The sequence below is a fragment of the Orcinus orca genome, chromosome 19 (genome assembly GCF_937001465.1).
Source record: "Orcinus orca chromosome 19, mOrcOrc1.1, whole genome shotgun sequence".
In the NCBI taxonomy this organism is placed as follows: domain Eukaryota; kingdom Metazoa; phylum Chordata; class Mammalia; order Artiodactyla; family Delphinidae; genus Orcinus; species Orcinus orca.
In genome coordinates this window covers 15,288,804-15,315,705 of record NC_064577.1, presented here as the reverse complement: position 1 = coordinate 15,315,705, position 26,902 = coordinate 15,288,804, and the positions used below count along the sequence as shown (strand labels likewise).

The 26,902-nt window shown below is 47.8% G+C and overlaps 1 protein-coding gene across 2 annotated transcripts in view; it reads right to left on the bottom strand.

Annotated features, from left to right (window-relative positions):
- DNAH9 (dynein axonemal heavy chain 9) overlaps nt 1-26,902 on the bottom strand; it is a 299,097-nt gene that overhangs the window by 15,170 nt on the left and 257,025 nt on the right. The window contains exons 60-66 of one of the 2 annotated variants that reach the window (XM_004266832.3): nt 24,909-25,102; nt 22,625-22,773; nt 12,819-12,946; nt 10,050-10,277; nt 5,504-5,695; nt 3,935-4,126; nt 1,726-1,896 (exon numbers count right to left, since the gene is read on the bottom strand). In XM_004266832.3, the coding sequence (XP_004266880.1) occupies nt 1,726-1,896; nt 3,935-4,126; nt 5,504-5,695; nt 10,050-10,277; nt 12,819-12,946; nt 22,625-22,773; nt 24,909-25,102 (1,254 nt within the window). The remainder of the gene's footprint in view (nt 1-1,725; nt 1,897-3,934; nt 4,127-5,503; nt 5,696-10,049; nt 10,278-12,818; nt 12,947-22,624; nt 22,774-24,908; nt 25,103-26,902) is intronic. The other variant, XM_033422847.2, reaches the window with a different exon arrangement.

Genomic DNA, 26,902 nt, shown 5'->3' with positions numbered 1-26,902 from the left:
ATGAACATTTTAAACTTTAGGTGCTATTGTCAGATTGCTCTACAATTTAAACCTCTACTAACAGAGATGGGAGTACATCTTTTCTTATGTTCTCACCACTGGATATCCTCACATTAAAAAAATTTTTACCATTGTGTGAAAAATAATATTTCACTTAACTCCATTTAGTTATGAGCGATGTTGAGAATATTTTACAATTTTTCTTGGCCATTTGTATTATTACATGAATTTCTTTTGTGTCCTTTTCCCCTTTCCCCTCTTCTTCTCTCTCCTTCTTTTTCCTCCATGGGTAATATCTGTATATTAGCGAAATCTGCCCACTTCCTGGTATCTGTGCTGCAGTTGGGTTCTCCAGAGTTTGGCAAGTGATCGTACTTCATTCATCTCTGACATACACAAACACACACACACCATTCCTTGAAGTGGTCAGAAGAAGGGAAATGACAAGAACTAGAAGCTTCCTTTAATGCTGCCCAAAGAATCCTAAGCCTATTACTCACATAGTCCCAGCCTTTTCATTTTTAAGCTAGGAACATTTTTGATGCTAGGTGGTTTGGATTCTGGGCAACATCAACTTTCTTATCTTCCTTTTGTTCTCAAATTATATCCTATGCATCAAAGAGTAAAAGAGGTTGAGTAGTGGGGTTTAGAGCAGCTTTCTCAGAGTAGGCTCACCTGCATCACAGTCGCTGGGCTGCAAATTCCTGGGCCTAACCCCAGACCCCAGAATCGATGCTCCCTAGCTCATTCCGAGGCATATTAAAATTGAGACTCATTTTAATGACATCACTCCATACCTTTAAACAAACATCCAACTCCTTTACTATCAGTCAGTTTGTTTTCCTAAAATCAATCCCTGAAGCCTAAAAGTTCGATAACTCTCCAGGTTTTTTAATCCTTAATCTGCCAAGTATGTTTCCTTGTAACAAGGGAACCTCTAACTAAAGGAATCTGGGTAGTACTCTGGACGGGAGGTGGGGTGAAGCAGACGCATCTGTTGGAAACTGAACTGCCTTGTCTTAGGAAAGCATCACAGAGAAGGTTCACTTTGAGCCCCTTCCTTTTTTGCCCTCTGCTGCGCCCTCACCAGGAACAGAGCTCCCAGGTTGCCTCTGGTCACCCTACACCCACACGGCACCCTCCTCTGGCTTTCCACCCAACAATTCCCCTCCACCTTCCTGAAGTTTCGGGAAGTCCTGTGCTTAGTAGCACTAGCTGTGTGTTAGGAGACTCGGGGACTAACTGTCCTTCCCACAAAGAGACCGCATTTTCGTCTTAAAGAGGAGCGAGTTCGTCCACGCGAGCGCCTAGTTGGCGGAGTGAGGGTGGGGTGTCTAGGGACAGCTCTCCACCCATAATTACTTAGTTTGGGAAAGGAACCATGAGGTCCGTTTCGAGGTTCCCAAACCACGATTGTTCAGCTCTGCCCTTTCTTCACTTTGGCAGACAAACGGAATAAAACCTGCCTTTGGGGGAAGGAGTGAAGCACTGCCACACCCAGCGGCAGGGACGTCCTACCAGGTACCCCGAGGGCCCGCCTGGTCACGTGACTGCGGCGGGTCCCTCGGAGGCGAAGGGTCTGCGCGGCGAGGCTGGACCAGCCATGCGCGGGGAAGACGCACGCCGTGCAGTCTGCGCTGTGGAGCCCAACGCGGCCGGCGGGAGAAAGGGCGACCTCGGCAGTCCTGGGCTCCCCAGAATATCTCGGGCAACCCCTCCATATACCTTTTCTTCTCTTGCGGACCCCGCTCCATCTCCGGCCTGGCTGTCCCGGGGCTGCAGCTCCAGCACCGTGCGAAAGAGCTTCTCCGAAGTCTGGGTCAGGAAGCCGATCTCCGCGTTCGGATGGAGGCCATAGAGATGCGGCGACTCTGGGGGCAGCTCGGCGTCGATGTACTAAAAAGTCAAGGGCAAGCTCACTTGAAAACCAACGAGACGTGTCTCCCATCTCCCACCTGACTAGTCCTCTGCAGGGCAGTCAGTGGGCCGGAGCAGGCCTCTGACGCCGGGGACCCTCTGTCCCTCCAGGGGGACGCCCTCCAGGGGGACGCCACTCACCGATGCTGGCAGACCTCAGCGTGCTGCCCACCTGTTAGGGCACATCCTTACACCGTCCGTTTGTGTATGCCCGGCTGGTTTTCCAGAACCTCCACATTCATGAGCTCATTCTTTTGGGGGAAGCTTAGCTGACTTTATCCATCTCCAATCTCAGCCCCTCCCACGGTGCCCTGACCTACACCTGTCCCCCCCAACACAAGGAGGACTTCTCAGAGTCCCTCAGAGATACTTTTCCTGCCTAGGAATTTTACCCAGCCCTCCCTGCTTAACTTCCTTTTCTCTCCCCTCTGTTTATTTAAATCAGGGATGATAAACCTGAATGCAAACATGGGGCCATGTATGCAAAATAAATGTGTGAATTCTGGTGTAGGATGAAGTGAACTTTGCTTCTGGCAGAAAGCATTCGAATTAAAAACATTTAAAACAACGTGTCTCCAAACACCACATCTCTGGGGTCAGTTGTGGTGGGCCATAGGCTGCCATCCCTAAAAAATCCTCCCCAGCATGTAAAGCTCACTTCCTTCTCCAAATGTTTCTGAGCACTCTGTGCCAATTCTCTCCATTACAGCGAAAAAACACCCCTCAAGTTTAGCTTTGATGATTTCTTGGTGTTGGTAACATCTAGTCTAAGTAAAAGATGGCTCATTCCTTAAAGGCAAATTTGCGTGTTTATTTTTGCATTTCTTCCAGCACCCAGCACACTCCTGGACTCCTGGTAAGCCCTATAAGCATCTCCTGACAGATTAAAGAGAGGTATGGAGAAAGGGGAACTCTACCGAAGTCTTCTGAAAATGTGCAAACCATGTTATCATTGCCCATCACCTGCATTTGTTCCACAGAAAGTAGGGGACGCTCTTGCACAACTTTCCTGGCTAAGGCCTTCAAAGCATTTATTTTTAAAATTCTTTTATTTACTTTCAAGAGAATTATTGTTTTTAATTTCTTCTCATAAGCCTAGTTTTTCTGGGTCAAATAACTTTTATGACGTACCTTCTTAAACTTTAGGAATTAAAAATTTGTTTAAAGATTGTAGTTAATGTTCCTATGACCAGTATTTCCCTTAAGTTTGGTATTCAAGAGTTCTTTTAGGGATGTTCAAAAGTCAAGCAACAAAAAAGGTTTTTTTGTTTGAATTCCTTTTTAATACATTTTCATGGTGGGGTAAATAGGCAAAGATGCACACCTTAAAAATAGCTGAAGTGGGCTTCCCTGGTGGCGCAGTGGTTGGGGGTCTGCCTGCTGATGCAGGGGACACGGGTTCGTGCCCGTGGGCCGTGGCCGCTGCGCCTGCGCGTCCGGAGCCTGTGCTCCTCGGCGGGAGAGGCCACAGCGGTGGGAGGCCCGTGTACCACAAAAAAAAAATAAATAAAAAAATAGCTGAAGTAATAGTAAAATGAAAACCCAAAGTGAGAGTATGAAAAAACTCCATGAGAATGTTTTCTTGGTATGTGTACGTGTGTCTGTGTTCACAGCAACCAACAGAGAATAGGAGGGGTGAGTGATCTGCCCACAAGATCGTGTCCCTCTGAAGATATTTAGAACCACAAATATAATCTTTACCAAAAGTTGGCTAAGTTCTTACCTAAATTTTTGCTCCTAATGGTTGTGTCAATATCCTGAATGGAAACATCAGATAAATGCCCAAGATGTTGTTTGTAGAAAAGAGCACCAAATAGAATGATTGAGCTAAACATCAAGAATAAAAAGATCTCTAAAAGTTCAACTTTATCACTAATTTGAGGCTAGAAATCCTATAGTAGCTCTCAAATTGAACAGGCTGAGAGCCACGCTGGATGTGACCTCGGCTCTTTAAGCTGGGCTTCCCCGGCCCTGCATGTGCATCTCCAGTCCTTTGGGGAGAGACCCAGGTCCCTACCTGGTGGTAAGCATTGTAGTCCATGTTGCCTGGGAGGGGGAAACCTGGGGCCAGGGACAGCTCTCCTTCCAGCATTTCTGGTTTGATGAATTCCTCCAGGTAGGTCCTGCAGAGTCTCCTGTCCCACTCGTCAGTGATATGGCCTCCGTACATGATCTCACCAAAGAGGTAGCGCAAGTCATCATAGGGGACCTGAGAGACGGGAAGGAAAGGAAGATCTCCACGCAGGCCTTGGGATGGCCCAATGTGTGGACAGAGCGTGAGCCACAAGATAGGGTGGTTCCTGAGATTAGGAACAATGTCTTATTCATCCAAGCTCCCCTGGTGCCCAGCGGGGTCGGGCACACGTGGGAGCTCATTAAACGCTGGAGGAATTACATCAAAGAGTGAGAAGAGGGCTTCCCTAGTGGCGCAGTGGTTGGGAGTCCGCCTGCCGATGCAGGGGACGCGGGTTCGTGCCCCGGTCCGGGAAGATCCCACATGCCGCGGAGCGGCTGGGCCCGTGAGCCATGGCCGCTGGGCCTGCATGTCCGGAGCCTGTGCTCCGCAGTGGGAGAGGCCAAAACAGTGAGAGGCCCGCGTACCGCAAAAAAAAAAAAAAAAAAAGAGTGAGAAGAGGTAAGACGCCAGCACTCTTGCACACATGCCTTCCCTCTTTCACAGTCATTAACTGTGGCAGTGAAGTCAGTCTCTACCTATGGGTCCTTTAATCATGCCAGTGTCCAACGGAGGAAAGCGAGGGCATGGGTACTTTTCCCATTTCCTGCCATTAATTAGCATATTAATTAATCGTCTCCTTGGAAAGTTCAAAGTGAATGAAATACAGCACACAAGTTCATGGGTGTTAGAGACAGGGGTGGAAGCCACCTGGAGAAAGCCGCGTGGCCGCGGCAGGTGAAGGGTTGGTGTGCTGTGTGGTGGGCTTCCCAGGACCCTGGAACCAGAGGCAGAGGCACTGCTTCTGGGCTGGCTTCATTGTCCCCCAAAGGATGCTGTGTTTGGTCCATGAACCAGAAGAGCCTTATGGCGGACACATGCCCTTAACTGGAAGAGCGTGGATTGTTAGTGTGTTTTGTAGGATGGAGACGTCAGACAGAGGAGAAAGGAGGCGAGGTGTGGCCAGAGTTTAGCTTCTTCAACTTCCGCAAGACCGTGCTCACGCCAGGAGCTGCGCGCACCACGAGAAGGTCTGCCTTGGTGAGTTAAATTGGGAGTTCGTATCAGGTGAGTGTGGGGTCTCTTCCTGCCGATCACTGCCCCCGGCAACGCTGGGCGCGCACAGGGTGGTCTGGGGGGCCCTGGGACTGACACCAGCGGGTGGCTCACACCAGGCGTGAGGCACTAACTGGGCTTCCTGAGCTTTCTTGCCCCCCCCCCCACCATGGTCCTCACTCCTCAGCCTCACACTGGCCCTGGGGTGGCCCCTGTGGTAAACTTGCACTTGCTCACTCCCCTTGGGGAGGGTGTAGACCTGCCCCGGTGAGGACACCCCTTTCTGGCCGTGCTGATGCCACATCATCCTTCTCAGAGGTGCCCCCCCGATTCACTCCGCGCCGCCGGAAACTTTACCTTCACGTTGGCCTCCAGGAAGTTGTAGAGCACGTTCACAGAGATGGTGAGGTCCCCAGTGTTGAAGGGGTAGGAGCGATTCCACCCCTGGGGCCCAAACTTTCTCCTTTCTGCCACCACGGCGTGAAAGTAACAAAGTGCAAAGAGGATGCTCTTAAACTCTGTCTCCCGGGAACACAACTCCAGCGTGTCCTGAAAGGAAATGTTGCTCGGTGTTAGCACAGAGCTGCCGTGATGCAGGGCAGGCCATGGTGTGGGTTAGGATGGCAGGGCTGCTGTGTTCCCGTGAGGGTTGGAGCTCCAGCAGGACCGTGGGTTGCTCTGTGGACAGACATGGAACCGCGTTTGAGGGGACCTTGCAGAGGGGCTGGGTTTTAGTCTAGAATCAGAGCTAAGGTTTAGATTCAGCTTATAACGGGGTTTGGTTTACAGTTCAAGTTCACACACATGGATGTGCTAACGAGGTTCCCACGCACAGCTAAGGGAAAAAGGGGTAGCGGCCAGGGGAGCATCGTGTTTGTCCTGTTCACGGCACTTTGCGCTGGGAGGTGGGAGGGGACTCCCACAGCATTATCTCTGATTTCCCTCCTTCCTGCCATGTTTTTCTTGCCCATCATGGAATCTTAGTAGGTGTAATTACTGCCTGTGTGACTGAAGAATCCACGGCTCATCTGCTGGGGGAGCTGCGGGAAGTGGGGCGGGGGAGGGAGTCGGAGCCACAAGAGGCCGAGGGGTGCCGTGCCCTGCCCTTCCCATCCTAATGCCTCCTCTGAAGCAGAGCAGGGGTGATCGGACGTGTGGCTGCAGGAGCAAGACCTCCTAGGGGTCCCGTCTGCAAAGCACAAGGCGGGAGAGACGGCGTGGCTCATGAAGAGAGGATGAGAGACGGGACAGATGGAAGGAAAGAGGAGCAAGAGAGAGTCCAGAGGGAGTCAGTGGAATTGCGCTTAGATTTGAAGGGGGTGGTGATGATGGTGGGGAGGGGAAAACCTGCATTTTGAAGGGCCGTTAGAACAAGAGGCCTGGATTCTTTGGAATTAAGCATGTCCTCTGAGTGAGCTCCTCTCTGTTCAGGAAGGAGCAAGATGTGGCAGGTAGAGCCCACGAGAGGCACTTTGAAAGCTCACACGAACTGGACTGAGTTCAGCCTTGGCATTTCTTCTAAGAAGTGGCCCTTAGACGTCGCTTACGTGGGGAGGAGGAGAGCGGAGGCGGTGGGAGAGGTTAAGCTTCCGGGAGGTCTGATTTTTTCCATGGAGAACCCGTGACACAGTCTCCCTGTCTTTCTGGATATGTGGGGGTCACTCTGGTGCCTTGGTTGGGTACCATACTTGCCTTGAAGGTACGGATGTGAAAGGTCAGAGGTGGGACAGAGGGCAAAGTCGCTGCCTCGTGCAAGCAAGAAGGTAATAGCTGCTTTCTGGGCAGCGCTGCTCTCTGCAGACATGTAGGGTGTTTCCTGTGTTACCTCTGACATGTGGAAAATCGAGTCCTGCTGAAAAATCCTTTAGGCAGACAGACAAGAAGCCACACTTGCTGAAGCTGGTTGACAGTGTATACTCACATGAAGGTCAGAGAGAAATAATCACCCTGAATGGCACAGGGATCAGGGAAGCAGTGATAAAAAGAGCTCAGTTCTGCAATTTGTCCCATAAATGGTTGAACTAGGGCTGTGAAGGCACAGAGTGAACCATAGGCGTATGAACCAGGCCACTATTCCAGGGCACTTGTAAATGCAGAAGGAAACCATTAAAACTCTTGTGAACAATGAATCCACTCATAAATCCATCCCTCTTCCTCAGAATGAGTGACTGAAGAGGGCTATAAGTGGCCCAAACACCAACAGTTGTGGAAGGGATGTTCCAGGAAAAGCCAGCCTCTCTTGGGATATATTTCCCAGTTGTTTGATAACCAAGACTGTCAGACTAGCCTAGGCTTGCAGGGGGTTAAGCCCAAGGACGAGGGCCCATGGGGAGGCAGAGCAGATGAAGCCAGGTATAGCTGTAGAGGATGATAACCCCCCCCCCGGGGCAGAGTTTTATAATATTAATTATTAGAAGCTATTCCATGTGAAGCAGCTGCTACTCCCTTCCCTGGCTCTGTCCAAGACCCTCAAGGCAGGAAAGCTGGGGATTCCCTACCACTGTACCCTTCAACAGAGCAGGCTAACTGCACCCTAATGTCTTCCTCCCTCCCCAACTTTAAAAAAAAGTTATGGTAAAATATACATATCATAAAAGTTACCATCTTAACCTTTCTTAAGTCTGCAATTCAGTGGCATTACATGCATTCACGTTGTGAATAGCACGTTGTGCTACTCAATGCCTTTTTTTTTTTTTTCCTTTTTTCTGGTGAGTAGCAGTTGAAAAGATTCTTCCACTGAAGTGTACTGAGACATGATTCACATACCACACGTTTCATCTAGTTAAGGTATACACTTCCATGGTTTCAGCATATTCACAGGGCTGTGTGATCGTCACCACAGTCTAGTTTTAGACTATTTAATCACCCTGAAAGGAAACCACATGCACATTCACTGTCACTCTCTACTCCCCACTTTCCCAGCCCCGGGCCATCCCTAGTCTGTTTTCTGTCTCTACAGATCTGCCTTTTCTAGACATTCCAGATAAACAGGGTCATACAACATGAGAACTTTTGTGTCCGGCTGCTTTCATTTATTTAGCATAATGTTTTCAAGGTTTACCCATGTTATAGCATGTACCAGTGCTTTGTTTTTATTGCCAGATACCATTCCCGTGTATAGATTCACCATCTTTTGTTTATCCACCCATCAGTTGAGCTATGGTCCCAATGCCTTTTCAGGGCAAAAATGTCTTTGCTTGGAACCAGCTACAACCTCCTGTAAAGAAGTCTGTAGATTTCAAAGTTAAGAATGTCTATTTCCCCTACATGGAATATAAAATCTAGAAAACTGAGCAGTTTTGACCTCTGGTACAGAGTACCTGGAAGTCAAGACCTATTTAGGAAAAAATAAAAAAAGAGAAAAGAAAATGCCCCCGGACAAAAAAGCACCTTGCCTTCTGCACCGTGTTGCAATGGGAAGGTATTCTGTAGGGAAAATGGCAAGCTAAAATACCCGAGGTCTCCTGGTAATGCTCCCCTGCTCTCTACTCCGGATTATGTGGGAGTTTTGGAGCTGGGTTGGAAAGGTGAGTGCAAGAGGAGGGGGCTGGATAAGTTTCGCTTCTCAGATCCCGGGGAAGCTTCCCTGCAAGTTGGCCTTTGGGCTGCTGCTACGAGGGTATCAGAGAGTCAGTGCAATCTCGCGAGACTCGGCTGCCACGTGGTCTTCATCTCATGTTAACGTCAATCCCAAAGGGCTGCTGCTCCTGCTGCTTTACGCTGGGCTCGCTAGAATGACTGTCTTGCTGGACGGCCTGTTTCAGCCGACCTAGCTGACCTATCTGGGGCTTGCAGTGAGCTTGAGCACGGGTTCCGTGAAGCTAGAGACCCGCTGGTGTTACGACAGGATGATGTCGGGGAGGACCCATCCTAGAACCCTGCCCTCGGACTCCACCAAGGCCAGAGTGGGAGATGGACGTTAGGTGGGCCCCGTGGCCCCCATCCTCCTGGTGTTCACACCTTTGCATACTCCCTTTCCCGGAAGGGTGGGACTCCCCAAAGAAGAAGAGACCAGAAAGGATGCCTTCCTGAGAAGATGCCAGGGGCCTGAGCTGCAGACTTGGCAAGCGCTACTTTATACACGGGTACATAAAGCGGTACTTTATATACCCATGGGCCTGGCCTTGGCTTTAAATAAATACTCCACTACATGAGCCTTGGAGTTCCCAGTAACAGAGATTCCAGTCATGTAGTAGCCTGCGTTTGAACCCTATGCCTGGAGAGTCCAAGTCTCACTAGCACGGTGTTCTCCAAGTCGACTGCTGGATAGAAGCCCCTGGAGGGCTAGTTAGTGCGCAGAGGCCTGGGCCCCACCCCAGAGTGCGTGATTCACTTGGTCTAGGGTGGAGCCTGAGAATTTGCATTCCTGTCAATTGCCCAGGTGATGCTGATGCTGCTGGTCTGGAGGCCACGCTTTATGAGTCTAACACGCGGTAACATTCCAGTGCAGATCCCCACCGTCTGCTGCCTGGGTTATCTGAACCCTTGATACTCAAGATGCATGCAGACGTCATCTGAACACGAGCGTCAGCCCCCTGCTTGAAGACGGTGTGTTTAGCTAATAAGTGTGTGACCAGTGCGCCATATCAATTAGATTTACGGCACTCTGTCCTTCTCCATCTTGGAGTATTCAGTTAGCCTGTAGGTGTGCAGAAAGCTCCCCTACACCTCTTGCCAAAGAAACACCCTAAGCTTGGCTCCCCCAGGTGTATCTGGGAATTGAGGGCTGTACTCGGCGGGTACTGGCTGGAGGTCACTTGCAGGGGGGACACATTTCGCCCACGCCAGGCACTGCTCCAGTCGGTCCCCCACCCCAGCCCAGCTGTGTACTACTCTCCCACTCGGGGAATCTGCTCTTTGTGAGGCGGGGCACTCTTCTCCCCTCCCTCCCAGGGCCCCCTACCTGAGTGAAGTTGTCCAGGGCCTTGTGCAGGTTGGCGTGCATGCCCGTGGGAGGCTCGTTGGTGATCTTAACGGAGTTCTCCAGGATGCCCTGGGGGATGATGTGGCCCTCAGTGGAGGGCGCGGGCTCCGCACTGATGAAGACCCTGAACTCTGGGTGGCTGTTCTCGCTGTGCTCCTCCAGCTTCTTCTCCAGGGTACTGAGCCACTTGGCCACCAGGTGGATGTTCTGGTGGGAAGGAAGGACCCCTTGATTACAGGCATCTGCTTAAACAATTATCAGGAAGGCGGCCTGAGGAGGCACCTGGCCTTACTTTCAAACAAATCACATCCCAGCATGAGTCTCGGGATTCCCAGTAACGGGGACCCCTTGTATCCTGCAATTCAATCCTTTCCCTCAGTGTCCTAAGTCTCTCTAGCACGAGGATCTCAAACTTGACCAGGCATCGGGGTCCCCTGGAGGGCTTGCTGAAACAAAGGTTCTCGGGCCTCATCCCAGAGTGGCTGATGCAGGTGGTCCAGGGGAGGGTCTGAGGGCTCGCATTTCTACCAAGTTCTTGGGTGATGCCGCAGCTGCTGCTGGTCTGGGGGCCACACTTCAAGGGTCTAATGTGTGGTTACATTCCAAATCCGGATCCCCATATCTGACACCTGGATTTTTTTGAGCCTTTGATCAAAAGTGGGGCCCATGGATCAGCAATGTTGGCCTTACCTGGAAGCCAGTTAGAAATGCAGACTCAGACTTACTGAATTAGTGGATTTTAATAAGATCCTCCAGTGATTTGTATGCATGTTAAGACTTGAAAAGCACTGATTTAAACTCCTTCTAGCTAGCTTTCCTTCCTCCCCTGCCCCTCTCGAAACCATTCTGCTAATTGTTGCCAAACTTATCTTCCTAAAACACACTGAGACACTGCTGCTCCCAGACAGGGAAAGCTCCTACTACAAGCCCAAGCTCCTCTGTCTGGTCTTTGAGCCCTCCTCCTCCCCCAACAAAATCCCTTTCTGTCTGTCTGTGTAAAACGACATTTATTTCTTAGCACTACCTTGCAGCATGCACTTTTCACTCTAGCAAGGGTAGTCACTTTGCTTCATTACAATCTGTTTCTTTATGATGGATAGATAAAAGCTCCTTGATACATATTTGAGGAAGCCTGCTTGCAGAGCCTTAAATACACAGATCAGCACAGGGCACAGTGCTTGGGCCACAGCAATCTGCTCTCTGAGTGCTACTTTCTCTTCCATGAAAAGAGAAATAACAATAATATTTTCCATACTTATTACCCAGGGTTGCTGGAAATAACCAAAGGTAATGGATTTGAAAGGGCTTTGTATACTGTGAAATGCTTTGCAAGAGTTCGTAGCGATTGCTGAAATGAAACTCTGTGAAATGAAAGCATTCAGTTGTCATCACTCTATGGGAGCGGAGAGTCTGCTGGCTGCCTGGAGAGCCAGGGCTTGATGAGGCAGGCAGCACCCCCGGCCCGCAGTGAGAAGCTCTGCCACTGCTTCAGGAATCCCCGCGTCTGAGTTTCATCCTGGAGGTCTCCCAGAAACCACATCAGGGCAGCCGGTAGGTACCAGGGGGAGGAAACGTTCTCTGCTCACTGTCTGGGGGGCTGGGTTCCTGAAGGTGCTAGTGCCCAGAAGGGGGTCTCTTTGGCAAATGAGCCTGAGACAGTCGGGGAGGTCACACCCTCCCAGCACCGAGCTGATCCAGTGGGAGGAAGCAGGAACCCCACTGTCATTCTCTTTTCTCCTTAGATTCCCACTGTTTCTGGAAAAGTGTCCCAGGGAATAGCAGATCCCTCTGCTGCTAGGCTCCAAATAAATAATGGGATAATTAAGGATGAAAACCCAACAACAAGAAGTGTACAGTGAGTCATCAGGAGACAGAGGAAGTTCTCAGTAATCAAAGCCAGATGGGAGGGGAGGGACTGGCTTTTCCATGTGTCCTTCCTTCACTGATTTCTTCATTGATTCTTTTACCCCATGGGCTTTGGTTGAGTGTTTACTGTGTTCACGGTAGTGTGCTGGGTGCCAAAGGTAAATAAGGAATGTCTCTTTCCCCAAGAAAATGCAGTGAAGGACACAGCCATAGCGTAACTGGTTTCCACGTAGCCATGGGTGCCCTCGCAGAGGTGGCTGCGGGAGAAGAGAGGAGTCAGCCACTCGCTCTGCGCCCAACAGCCCCAGGATCCATGCAAGCTGCGGAAACGGGAACAAGAGGACAGGCCGTGAATCGGGAGGGGTAGCCTTTACTTCTTGTACATGTTTAGTGAAACACGTACAAGAAGTGCTGTAGGTATTCCTACAACGGCAGGTGTTCCAGTTTCCCGACCCCAGCTGAACTCTCAGTGAAGAGGCTCAGTCCTGGTTATATGTGTGATGTTCTAGTCACGCATGTAATGAAGAGCGTGTAACACGTGACACGTGGAAAGGCAGAGCAGAGGAGAGCTCCATGGAACGCCTGGGAAGAGATCTGCAGCCTCCACTGGATTCAGCCTCGAGCTGAACGCCGGCCTCCTGAGCACGCAGCGCTGTGAGAACAGGCCTCCTTCGGGACGGGGGCGCCATTGAAACCAGAGGGAGTGGGGGGAGAGGGAGGGTATTGAGGGTGGGGTGAGGAGCAGAACACACGGGGCCGGACTGGAGGGAGAAGCCTGGGAAGTCAGGGACGAGGGCACAGAAGGAAAGGTGGCCCAGGGACTGCAGGGGTCGACCCAGGGACGGGGTCAAGAGTGACCCCAGCAGGGCAGAGGGGTCGTACCTGCAAAAGAACCCAGTGACCTTTCTTGGCAGCCAGGTCCAGCACAGCCTCAGCCACTACCTCCTGTCCTTGGCCCAAAGACACGTTGTGAAAGTTCCGGTTGTTGAAGGTATATCCGAGTTTTTTACCTAAAAGGGGCAGGGAGTGGTCATTATTGCCTCTAATGCCATTGAGTGTTCACGAGGAAACGCGCACCTCCGCGCGGCTCCCCCATCGCAGGCTGCGGGAAGCCGTGCACCCCGACCTCACACACGGACCCCCTTCCTTCACGGGGCAGGGTTGCTGCATCTTTCAGCTTTTTTTTGCCAAAGAGAAGGAAGCACTTGTCTAGACAAAATGCTTCGCCCCTCCCTCCTCACTCAGTCCCTGCCAACTAAAAACTGGTGCTTGCCATCTGCCTGTACAAGGATTAAGTCACTCGCTACTGTAGCCGCTGACCTTCAGCACCCTATGAAAGGAGTTCAGGCTGGAGACCAGGAATGAGGCCCTCTGTGCTCTGGGAAGAACTGGCAGAACAGGTCTTCAGAGAGTTAGGTGTTCTCAGGAGAAGATGTTACGAGCCCAGCTCTTACGTGTCCTCATATCTAGAAAAGCACTCCAGTCCTTCACGGTGACGTCTGCTCTTCTGCAAACACGTGTGCCTGACTGCATGCCCCCCTCACCAAAACCACATGCGCACTGACCTCCGAGTTGCTGTCTCCCGGGCTACAGTCCTCATTTTGCCCCCAAGAAAACTTAACTCACAACTCTCACATCGTGCTTTTTTTTTCAGTTGACATCCCAAAGAGTGGGCACATGTGCCGCTGCCCTTCTGTGCAGACTCCACTTGAAGAGCAGGCATTGGGCCACCATCCTAGAGAGTGAAAGGCTCGGAGAGTAGCAAGTGTGTGGGCGTGGCCAGGTCTAACATGCTTTGGCCCCTGAATGTATTAATAATAATATACATTTTACTGGGAGGCGAGGCCAAGAGGGGCAGGACTCGGGTAGTTCGGCTTCCTGTACTTTATGCCATATGAACCTCCTCCCTGTTATTCCCACCACAAAAAACCTTTACCCTCGTCATTTTGCACGAATGAGAGTGAAGAGAGGCAAGAGGCCAGCCAAGAAGGGGCTTGGCTGCGTAGGTGTGAATGCTTGTATCTCACTGTCGGGAACGGAGTAAGGGAACGGCCACACAAACGCACATGTCCCAGCTGGGTCACTGGAGCAAGGCTGATGCTTAAGAGTTGCTCTGCGAGCCCAAGAAAGACTTCACACAAAGAAATAACCTTAATATAGGCAGCCAATTCTGCTTGGACACCAGCTATTCACCCAACCCAATAAAGTTTGGAGGGCTTCCCTGGTGGCGCAGTGGTTGAGAATCTGCCTGCCGATGCAGGGGACACAGGTTCGAGCCCTGGTCTGGGAAGATCCCACATGCCATGGAGCAACTGGGCCTGTGAGCCACAATTACTGAGCCTGCGCGTCTGGAGCTTGTGCACCGCAACAAGAGAGGCCACGACAGTGAGAGGCCCGCGCACCACGATGAAGTGTGGCCCCTGCTCGTTGCAACTAGAGAAAGCCCTCACACAGAAACGAAGACCCAACACAGCCATAAATAAATAAAAAATAATAATAAAGTTTAGAGAAATTACATAATATTCTTTAGACAAAAGGATCAAAAAATGTGTAATACCATGAAGGAATCGTCGAGCAATTTTTCTAAGAAGGTGAGATGCACAAGAGAAAAGAGGAGAAATTTAAAAGAGAAAAAGAATAAAAGTCTGTACTTAACAAATTTAGTTTCAGGGGAACTAAAATTGAAGTTGCAGTTTGATACTTGTGCAAGAAAATTTAAAGAACACTGTCAATATTGGATGTGTCTTTAAAGCACTAAAACAAAACTATAGTGTGTTCTTTAACTGTACAAGATCAAACAAGATGATGACTTTTTGTAGTGAGGAATAGTTATTACAGATTCAACTGAGATGAACCCAAGAAATACCCTTATTAAACTCTATAAATCCTAGCTGGCAATAGATTTGATGTCAGCTTTAGAGCCAAGAATATGAACAACTTATTCCAGAGAAAAAGAACAGGATAAAGATGCTGGGATTATTAGATAGCCTCGGTGACATTTCTGCTCACAAAGACCCTACTTCTCTTCTTTGTTCACAAAGGGTACAGGAAAAGAGGGCTTAACGAAAGATTAGTTCGAATTCCATGTGCTGCGGCTTCCATGCCCCCGCCCCCCTGCCTTCAGCTCCTCTGTCCCTTTCAGATCTTCCTTCCAGCACCCCTATGGTGGTGTCACCAGGAGCCGGGCCGCACTGTGAACCTCCCTGAGCATCCTGGTGGCCGTCCCTCCACGAGCTCCAGTCTGAGGACGCTACAGCGTCCGTAGCCCTCCGCCTAGCTCCACATACCCCTGGGGCTGGGAGGAAGGGGAACATCCTTCTAGCCTTGTCTTGTTACTTGCAGGCTATTTCTTCTCCACTCTTGTATGAAAAACCTTTCATGTGCTCTCTTCTTTTTTAATTTAATTTATATTTATTTATTTTAACATCTTTATTGGAGTATAATTGCTTTACAATGGTGTGTTAGTTTCTGCTTTTTAACAAAGTGAATCAGTTACACATATACATATGTTCCCATATCTCTTTCCTCTTGTGTTCCCCTCCCTCCCACCCTCCCTATCCCACCCCTCTAGGTGGTCACAAAGCACTGAGCTGATCTCCCTGTGCTATGCGGCTACTTCCCACTAGCTATCTGTTTTGGGGTTTTTTTGCGGTACACGGGCCTCTCACCGTTGTGGCCTCTCCCGTTGCGGAGCACAGGCTCCGGACGCGCAGCCTCAGCGGCCATGGCTCATGGGCCCAGCTGCTCCGCAGCACGTGGGATCTTCCTGGACCGGGGCACGAACCCGCGTCTCCTGCATCGGCAGGCGGACTCTCAACCACTGTGCCACCAGGGAAGCCCTAGCTATCTGTTTTACATCTGGTAGTGTATATATGTCCATGCCACTCTCTCACTTTGTCACAGCTTACCCTTCCCCCTCCCCATATCCTCAAGTCCATTCTCTAGTAGGTCTGTGTCTTTATTCCCGTCTTGCCCCTAGGTTCTTCATGACCTTTTTTTTTCTTAGATTCCATATATATGTGTTAGCATATGGTGAGATATCATCTCACACCGGTCAGAATGGCCATCATCAAAAAATCTACAAACAATAAATGCTGGAGAGGGTGTGGAGAAGATGGAACCCTCTAGTACTGTTGGGGGGAATGTAAATTGATACAGCCACTATGGAGAACAGTATGGAGGTTCCTTAAAAAACTAAAAATAGAACTACCATATGACCCAGCAATCCCACTACTGGGCATATACCCTGAGAAAACCATAATTCAAAAAGAGTCATGTACTAAAATGTTCATTGTAGCTCTTATTTACAATAGCCAGGACATAGAAGCAACCTAAGTGTCCATCGACAGATGAATGGATAAAGAAGATGTGGCACATATATACAATGGAATATTACTCAGCCATAAAAAGAAACGAAATTGAGTTATTTGTAGTGAGGTGGATGGAGCCAGAGTCTGTCATACGGAGTGAAGTAAGTCAGAAAGAGAAAAACAAATACTGTATGCTAACACATGTGCTCTCTTCTAAAGCACATGCTATTGGCTACATTGCCTACTAACTTTTATGTTTTCTGCCTTCTATCAACTTCCTAGCAAGAGTCACTTTTATTAGGGGTTTTGGAACTTGGTTTAAAATATTCCATATTTTCTGTCTCATCTTTATCTTGGTGAGCTTTAATGCCACTATGGATGACTCAGCCAACACCCAGCCTCATGCTTCCTCATCTTCAAAGAATTTCTTTCCATTTCTGTTTCCCATTCCCAGTGGCTGCAGCAAGGCCTTGTCCCTGCAAACTCTCCCACGTCTGACACATCATTCTTTCATTTTTACTCACAACTCTAACTTCCTACCGTCCAGATTGCTCACTCTCTTACTCCTCCTTGCATATTATTCTATAACAGCAAAATGTCCAGTCCATTGGCTCCTCTGTTTTTTCTAACCTTCATCTTTACCTCCCTCTTATTTTAAGATGGACCCAATAATCCTTCATTTGAGCCGTGATCTTATAAAATTCTTCACTCCATTGCCCATCCTACGTCTGCATCCCCCAACTTCTGTAAAACCACAAACCTGGACAAGTCTATGCGTTAATACAAGAGAAAAAATAACACACTGAGTGAGCTGGTGCCACCACAAGCTGATGATTCTCAGTCTTGTGAGACCGTCTGGTAATCTTTCACGTCCAGAAGTTGGCTATGTTGTCCACTCCCCTCTTCCCTTAAACTTCCTAATGGCTGCCCCGCTTCTTATGCTCAGCATTTTGCTTCACTCTTTACTGCCCCCTCTGCCCGACAAAACATCTGCCATCTGGTAGAACACCTTCTATTTACTGCCATTGTATCTGCCTCTGCCCACATCCCTGTTCCATCCCCATCCCTGCACAGCCCCCTCTCAGTGGAAGAGGTGTCCCCCGTCCCCAGCACATGAACAGATGGGTGAGTGTCCCTCCACACAGAAACTACACTCTGCCAGTCTTGAAGCTGCTCTGTAAAGACTGTACTTGCTCCATCCTAGCCAACTTCAACTGACGCTTAAGAAAAAGAGAATGGAGTCAGGAACAATGAAAAAGAGGCTCTAAGCAAAGTGTTGATAATCTAGCTGCAAAGACACCGAATTGAAAACTGTTTCCTTGAACACACCTGGTAGCAGGCTGACAAAAATCTAAAGGAACTCCTCCTCTGACCAGCACATTGGAAAGAGGAAGAGGAGGCAGAAGGCCCAAGTGGTAGATAAACGGAAACATTTTGTCAATGCCAGGTAACTGGACAAAGGAGGATGGAGACCAAGCAAGATCATGCAAGAGTCAAGTCAAAGAAGGACCAGAGAAGATGCCTTGTAAGGGTGGAAAGGGGAGGTCCTCTGTTGGGAGGGCCAAGGACGATACTGTGCTTTGAAAGGATGTGACAAAAGGATGTAAAGGAAGGAGCAAACCGAGCTGCCTCAAAAAATAGACGCGTCATCATCGTCATTTTAATGCTGTACAATGCTACTGTACTTTTAATGTTTCAAAGCCTTTTCACATCTGAGATTTCATTCTTATCTTCACAGTAACCCTGGGAGGAAGGTATTAGGGGGTGATTGGAAACGATGGGTGATTGCTTTTAGATGAAGCAAAAACAAAAATAATCGTGCAAATAAGGAAGTGTGGCTCATTCAGGAAGAAGGTGATGAGAAGAGAGAGAAGGTAAAGGATTAATCTGCAAAGGCAAGAAGGAATGCTGTGCGGGTGGGTGGAAGTGGGTTCATGTTAAAACATAGGCCAAGGAAAGTGGATGGAATTCTGTCCTCCTCCTCCTTCAAAATTGTTGAGGAAGGAAAATCTTGGAGGAGACTAAGAGGCACAAAACTGCCAGAAAAGCTTAGATTCTTAAAAAAAAAAAAATTTTTAATTAAAAAAATTTTATTTTATATTGGAGTATAGTTGATTTACAATGTTGTGTTAGTTTCAGGTGTACAGCAAAGTGATTCAGTTATACATATACATATACCTATTCTTTTTCAGATTCTTAGAAAAGCACAGATTCTTAACCAAGTGTCAATGGATGAGCTTCAGAAGCTTAGAGAACTCCCAAAATCATATATAGAATTTTGTCTCTCTGTGGGTTCATGCATTTCAGGAGAAGGGCTGGAGTGAGGATGGGGGAACAAAATCTTTCATCTGCCAAGCTTTGTCTGCGTCTACATGGAGTAAAACAGTGCCTGATGGAGTCTGATGCACAGACTCTGCCCAAGCACAGAGACAGTAAGTTTCCTGAATAAGCGGGGGCCTAGGGGACATAGGGGTAAGTGAGTCAGTTATGTGAATTCCAAACCTGAGAATAGGAGTCCATCAGGCAGAATGATTAGATCCAAGATGTGGAGCACATGATGTCACCAGAGTATATGTTCTAAATGGGTGCATGAGAAAACGAATCAAACCATCCAGAACGCAGAGGGGGAGGAAGAGAGAGAGAAAGAGGCACAGGTGCCCAGGTAACCTCTAGCTGATGAACAGCAATATTGCCTCTGGTCGGGAAATATGCGTTAAGATGAAGCTAAGGGCAGGGCTGAGGTGATTTATTCAGAGACAAATAACCAATACGGTTCAGGGACAGGTCAGCTTGCCTGAAATGACAGAAAGCTTCAAACTACATGATGGAATAATAGTTGGGGGTCAATTGGCAAAGAATAGTAGGAAATTGCTCATAAACAGGGTATATGAAAGCTTCCGAAAAGGAAAATACTGAATAAAAATGAGGAGACTAGATTTGTCATTATGAAAGGAATAAAACCTCCATGGGACAGAAGGAATACAGAATCTACGAAAAAGTGAAAGTCAGGAATAACATAGCAATAACAACAGTTCTTATGCTCATTTATTCATTCGTTTGTTAATTCATTCAACCGATATTTACTGAGTACCTCTCTGTGCTAGTTACGCTTTTAGGCACTGGTGAGAAAATGATGAGCAAGATGACACGGTCCTTGACCTCCAGGGTCTTAGCGACATGCAGGCAGGCAAACGTAAGTTAAAATTGTAAAAGAAGGGTCTAATTAGAATTGTATTAAATGCTCTGAAGCAAATAATATGTATAAGGGGAAAACAAATGGTCTTGTGCAGAGGTCAGGAGAAGCTGATCCCTGCAGGATTGGCAGGCATTGGACTGAAGAGCTGGGGAGAAGTATTTCAGGTAAAAGGAATTGCTTGAGAAAACGCCCTGGGCCAGGAGGGCTCATGATGGAGAACCTAAAAGAGCCATGTGGCCAGAGAAGTGTGAGTTTGAGGGAATGTAAGATCCAAGGCTGGACAGAAAGGGCAGGCCATGCAGGTCACAGAGACCATGTTTATAGTACTGGACATTACCTTGAGAACTGTGGGGAACCACTAGAACGATTTAAGTGGGAGAATGATAACAATCAGACCTGAGATTCAGCAAGATGAGTCTGGCTGTAAGAGCAGCAAAAATTGCAGGTGGGGGAGGAGAACCGGGATAAGTTAGGAGGCTATTGTGATAGTCCAGTGAGAGATGTGGTGACTCAGAGGAGGGAGACACAATGAAACAACTAGACTCATTTGAAACACATTTAGAAGGTAGAAGCAGTAGGACTAGATGTGGTAGGTAGTGGAGGAGGGGTCTAGGGTGACTGATTCCCAGGTTTCCGGCATGAGCAACTTGCTGAATGGTGGTGATATTTACCAAAAATGATAGAATAAAATTTCCAGAGATAAAGAGAGGTGTGACTCTCCCACTTGAAAAGGCAGGCTGAGTGCTGAGCAGGTGAATGAAAAACACCCGCACCTAACTCAGCTCATGAAATGTCAGAACACAAGGTAGAAAGATGATGCTAAAGTTTCCAGGGAATAAAAATATGTCACCAACAAAGAAACAAGGGAAGAATAGCACCCTACTAGCATATGGCCTCCTATGAATACAACTGAATTCTAGGAGACAACTGAGCAGTGTGGACACATTCTGAGTAAAAATCATTTTGGACCTAGCAGACCTATTTAAAGAGCATGTGGGCAAAACTCGTCCTTTTAGACACCCAAAGATTCAGAAATTTTACTTCCCGTGATTTTTTCCTGATGACTTATGCTACCAAATCTAGGATGAAGCCAATTGGTTGGCAGTAATGGGAGCTAAATTCTTATTTTTCATACCAGGGAATAAATAGATACTGAAACTTGATAAATTCAGAAATAGTGATATAAATTATTAGTAGGAAATAGAGAAACAATTGTCAGAAGGAATAAATTCAGAAATAGGCAAAACCCCAGTGTCTGGGAAGGGGGACTGGGTGTGGGAAGGGCTGGGGCTGAGAACTACTGCTTTTCATTTTAAACTCTTTATTATAGGTATTTTAAAAATATGTTACTTGAACTTTTTAGGAGATTACAAAAATATATATTAAATTAGTGAATAAGATAATTCTCTTCCTTATACAGAACTCATCTATTCTTTAGAGCCAAACACCAGGCTCTAAATCTACACCAGGTGTAGATTCCTTTCATGGAGGTGTATTACCTGGTCTGGATTCTCATCCATAAAGACCTGGCTCTGTAAAAACCTGCTGAGTCCTTATTTAACTTTGCAACATGTGAAGTTTTGCTAGCTTTTTTTACCCCCTTTGGCCGCGCCACGAGGCTTGAAGGATCTTAGTTCCCTGACCAGGGATTGAACCAGGGGCCACAGCAGTGAAAGTGTGGTGTCCTAACCACGGGACCGCCAGGGAACTCCCTAGTTTTGCTAGTTATATAGTTTTGATTAGTCATCCATTTGCTCATTCCTTTATTTAACATATATTTTTAAAATGTATTTATTTTCTTTTATTTATTTTTGCCTGCGTTGGGTCTTCGTTGCTGTGCATGGGCTTTCTCTAGTTGCACGAGCTGGGGCTACTCTTCGTTGCGGTGTGCGGGTTTCTCATTGCGGTGGCTTCTCTTGTTGTGGAGCATGGGCTCTAGGTGTGCAGGCTTCAGTAGTTGTGGCATGTGGGCTCAGTAGTTGTGGCTCGTGAGATCTAGAGTGCAGTCTCAGTAGTTGTGGTACACGGGCTTAGTTGCTCCGTGGCATGTGGGATCTTCCCGGACCAGGGATGGAACCCGTGTCCCCTGCATTGGCAGGCGGATTCTTAACCACTGCGCCACCACGGAAGTCCTATTTAATGTATTTATTTACTGAATGCCTAGCACGTGAAAATACAGAGATAGGAACTTCAATACTACCTTGAAAAGGACATCTATTCCCAGAGCTCTCACTCTCACATGAAGATACCGTAGTAGTCACTAGACAATTACAATGTGATATATAGACAGAAGGGTGCTCTAAGAGCACATGGGGAGGGGTATCCAGCACCTTGGAAATCAAGTAGGGCTTCCTGGAGGTGGTGACATTGAAACTGGTATCTGAAGGATGAGTAGAAGGTAGCCTGGTGAAGGGGATGCCAGAGGGGGGACAGAATGTTTGGGAGAATGGAATGGCTTCCATGAAGAGTGAAAAAGAGGGGAGTAGGGAAATGTAGGCAGAATAAGGAGTGCCCAAAGATGCCCATGTTCTAAATCCCGGAATCTGTGAATATATGTGACTTTACAGGCAAAAGAGACTCTGCAGATGTGGTTAAAGACCTCCAGATGGGGAGATTATCCTGGGTTATCTGAGTGGGCCTGATATAGTCATAGGGGTCCTTATGAGGGAAAGGGGGAGACAGTAAGCCCCATGTATGATTTCTGACCTCCAGAACTGTAAAATAATAGTGTTATTTTAAGCCTCTAAGTTTGTGATAATTTGTTACAGCAGCAACAGGAAACTAACAATGGAAAATAGGCTGGAGAGATAGGGAGGGACTGGAGGACGAAGCCCCCTGTAAGCCATGTTAAGGTGTTTGGACTTCATCCTGAGGGCACTAGGAGCCTGTAAAAGGACTGTACTTGTTTTTCAGAATAACTGCTCCAGCCACAGGAAGGGGAATGGGTGGGTGGGTGGTGGGACAACGTCTCCTCATGAACCTGCTACCTTACATCCCAGAGCAGTCCTCCCTCTGTTCATGACCCCCTGGGGTTGGTTCAGCAATTACCCTGATTTCTGCATGGTTAGCAAATATCAAGCATTGCAAAATGAACCTTGAATCAGGAAAAGAGAAGCTGACAGACGCAGAGTGACAGTGCATGGGGCTGGTGCAGCCTTGGCTCCATAATGAAGTCTTCTTACCTTGATTTTCCACATCCTTCAGTGGGTCCACCCCTGGAGACAGGATAAAAAACATGGGAGTGGCTGGTCCCAATTCTTCAAAAGAGGCTGCAAAGTCCAGTGCTCTTCCCACCACATATTTGCTTCCTAACTTCTCCTCAATAAAATCTCTGCCAGGAATAAAAGAAGGTCCATGTGTGTATAGCAGTCACAGAATAATAACATATGAGCAACAGAGGTCTATAGACATGGAAGGATGTGCTCAAGATCACGGCTTGGCAGTTACGGAGCTAGCGCCAAGCACTACTTACTGATTAAGTCGACACTTACAACCTTTGCTGCTGGTTGTGCACCTGCTCACCTAGATCAGGGCTGCTTCTGGATCCCCATCCAGCCAGGCCACCACTGACTCCTCTGTGGAGCTGGGATGTCCTGTTACATCACCACCACCCATCAGAAGCCTGCCAGGAGCAACGCCTTCCGGAAGCTTGCAGGCAGCTAAGCCCTCCATACATTGTATCCCTGGGATCCTCCATCCCTATCCATGACTGAAGGCCCTCCAGGCTTCTAGTCCCTTACGTTCTATCATTCTCTGTGTTTCCTTTCACCTTACTCCACTTACCAAGGTTCCTCTTCCTATGTCCCATTTCAGGCTAAACAAAACCTTGTAACCACTTTCTGACAGTCCAGCCTAACTCTTGGCCTTAAAAGCTCCCACAAGGACACTATTTTCCCTGTACCCTTCTCAGCTGGGCTCATTCTCAGTACTGGGAGCTGGGATCACGGTCCTGCTCACGGATGACCATTACTTCTAAACCCTTTCTTTCCCACTCGTGTGGCTCCACTGAGGCTCGTTTGCCCTGACTGTACCACCACGACCCCTGCACATCCCTGTCGTCCACTGCTCCTTTGGTCCCTTTACTCATTCACTCATCACTTGGACTTTGGCTCATGGACTGTCTCTCCACCAGCCTGAGTGACGTTAGCGTCCACGTGGACAATCCTCCAGGTTCTTAACAATCTTCCATTCTTCCCCATGTCAGCCACCTGATTCCAAGGCCACACCCTCATCCTTGTGGTTTACTTGGGAACTTTTTCTATGTCTGAAACCATAAATGGAAACATCTCACTCTCTGACCAAAGCTTTCCATCCTTATAGTTCTTTTAGTAATTTATCCTTGGTGAACTTATTCTTTACCTGTATTGGTGCCACAAATGCAGGATTTTCAGTATGTTGGCCTCCCTGGTGTTTTTTTTTTTTTCTTTCTTCTTTTATCATCCCCTTATTCTTGTCACTACAAGTCTTGTTCAATTCAGTGTAGGCTCCATGGCCTGTAACTTCCTCTTTTCTTTTTTTTTTTAAAACAACTTTCTTGAGGTACAATCGACATACCATAAAATTCACCAATTTTTAGTATACTATTCAATAATGTTTAATAAATTCATGGAATTGTAATCTTCATCATAATCCAGTTTTAGAACATTTTAAGCCTGCAATAAGATTCTCCTGCCTATTTAGAGAATTCCTATTCCTACCCTCCAGCCCCAGGCAGCTGCTAATTCGCCGTCTCTGTAGGCTGCATGGCCTGTGACTTCAATCATTCTCCTGCCAGTACCACACACCTCCCTTCCCTAACTCTTATTCCACCAGGGATCCATGCTCTGAATCTACCCTAGGGCTGTTGGATGCAGCTGTAGAAAATCATCCAGTGGTGAAGGCTGGCGCCCCTACAAATGCAGGATCTCACTAGGTGGGCCCTCAATGCCGCTTGGAATTCTTTGAGTTTCCCTGGTCAGCAGTCTCCCATTTTTTCACAGATCCTATTTCAGATCTTTTGCACACTCCTCAAATCTCCAACCCTGCCACCTCCCCTTTCACACAAACGCAGCGACATCTTGCTTCCTGCTCCTCAGAGGGCGTGGAAGTCATGAGACAAAACCTTGCTCAATTTTCTGCCATGCTTTTACCACCTCTGCTGCAGTCACACCCACCTCTCTCTGTCTTTCGTAATGAAAGGGGTGCTCTTCCTGCCAAGGGTGATCTTTCCATCTGTCCTCTGGATCTCACATCTCCTGCCACATTACATGTGATCTGCCTCCTTCCCAGTGCTGATACTGATGAGCACCTCTTCCCAAAGGGTCCACTTAGATATTAAGACAATACATGGCAAACACAGAGCAACGGGCCTCATGGGATTTTGGTTGTTGGTACAAAGGCTCCCATCAAGATAAACTTGTGGCCTTTGTGCTCAGCCCTGCCGGTCTGGCCACACCCATCCTGGCTTCGCCACCACCCTGTCCCTACCTCATGGCATAGGTCATCCGGTCAGGCCGCATGGCTCTCATCATGCAGAGGCGCTGCAGGCCTGTCTTGTTCTTCCACTCCTGGGGGAACTTCTCCTTCTCGGGACATTCTGATTCGACAAACTTTTTCCAGCCCTTGGCGGATCCCTCAATGTCCCGATCCAGATTATAGAATTCTTCCTTTGATGAAAGTGCCTGAAAAATGTCAGGGAATCTTGCTCTGAAATGCAGTTTCTCCAGAAAGCTGTCATCTGTGTTGTGTTGGGGGTTGGCGGGGGGCAAGGCAGTATTATAGACATAATTCTGTCTCATTTATACTCTTTTCTGGAGTCTTGAATCTTCCCGCCCAGTAAACTCAAGGTAGAGGAAGGATTTTGATCAGCTTACCGTCAGCAAACTGTCCCAATAATATGCAAGGTTGGGAAATGCTCAGCTGTGGAGACCAAGCAGCACCTCCCTCGAGGATACTGCTGGGAAGAGGGACAAGAAGGGATGCTGGGATTTTTCTGGTCCTGGAGCCCAGACACTTGAAGTCAGTGACTCTTCTCTTTCATTCCCATACTCACTCTGCCAGCAACGCCTGTCAATTCCTCTCACAAAATGTCTCTAGAATCACTGACTTTGTGTTAATGCCAACTTTAACATTTCTCTGTGTCACCTGCTTCCCTAAGCATTAAATCCCAAGGCATAACATGTGAATCAAATCTCTTCATTTAGGGCTTCCCCCCAATCCATCCAGCTAACCAAGTGGCCCATTTCCTCCCTCCTCTGTCCACACACATCTGCCCTCAGCCCTGGAAATGTGCCAGACGATCTCCCAACTTGGTGCCTTGTTCACACTAGTTTCATCACAGGAGTGGTCCTGTTCTCTTCTCCACCAAATTCCACTCCTTTCCTTTCTTGCACTGGTCACGATTGTTTGTCAACGTTCTACAAGTTGTTAAAGTCCAGTCCAAAATCAGTCACGTCCACCTCTCTAACCTGGAACGCACAGCCCTCCTACCCTTCTTTTGTGGACCACTTGGAACTACTCACAGGGTTGGTAATTTCCAAAATTTACAAACAGCTCATGCAACTCAATAACAAAAAAACAAACAACCCAATCCAAAAATGGGCAGAAGACCTAAATAGACATTTCTCCAAAGAAGATATACAGAGTGCCAACAAACACATGAAAGAATGCTCAACATCATTAATCATTAGAGAAATGCAAATCAAAACTACAATGAGATATCATCTCACACCAGTCAGAATGGCCATCATCAAAAAATCTAGAAACGATAAATGCTGGAGAGGGTGTGGAGAAAAGGGAACACTCTTGCACTGCTGGTGGGAATGTGAATTGGTACAGCCACTATGGAGAACAGTATGGAGGTTCCTTAAAAAAACTACAAATAGAACTACCATATGATCCAGCAATCCCACTACTGGGCATATACCCTGAGAAAACCATAATTCAAAAAGAGTCATGTACCAAAATGTTCATTGCAGCTCTATTTACAATAGCCCGGAGATGGAAACAACTTAAGTGCCCATCTTTAGATGAATGGATAAAGAAGATGTGGCACATATATACAATGGAATATTACTCAGCCATAAAAAGAAACGAAACTGAGCTATTTGTAATGAGGTGGATAGACCTAGAGTCTGTCATACAGAGTGAAGTAAGTCAGAAAGAGAAAGACAAATACCGTATGCTAACACATATATATGGAATTTAAGGAAAAAATATGTCATGAAGAACCTAGGGGTAAGACAGGAATAAAGACACAGACCTACTAGAGAACAGACTTGAGGATACGGGGAGGGGGAAGGGTGAGCTGTGACAAAGCGAGAGAGAGGCATGGACATATATACACTACCAAACATAAAATAGATAGCTAGCGGGAAGCAGCCGCATAGCACAGGGAGATCAGCTCGGTGCTTTGTGACTGCCTGGAGGGGTGGGATAGGGAGGGTGGGAGGGAGGGAGACACAAGAGGGAAGAGATATGGG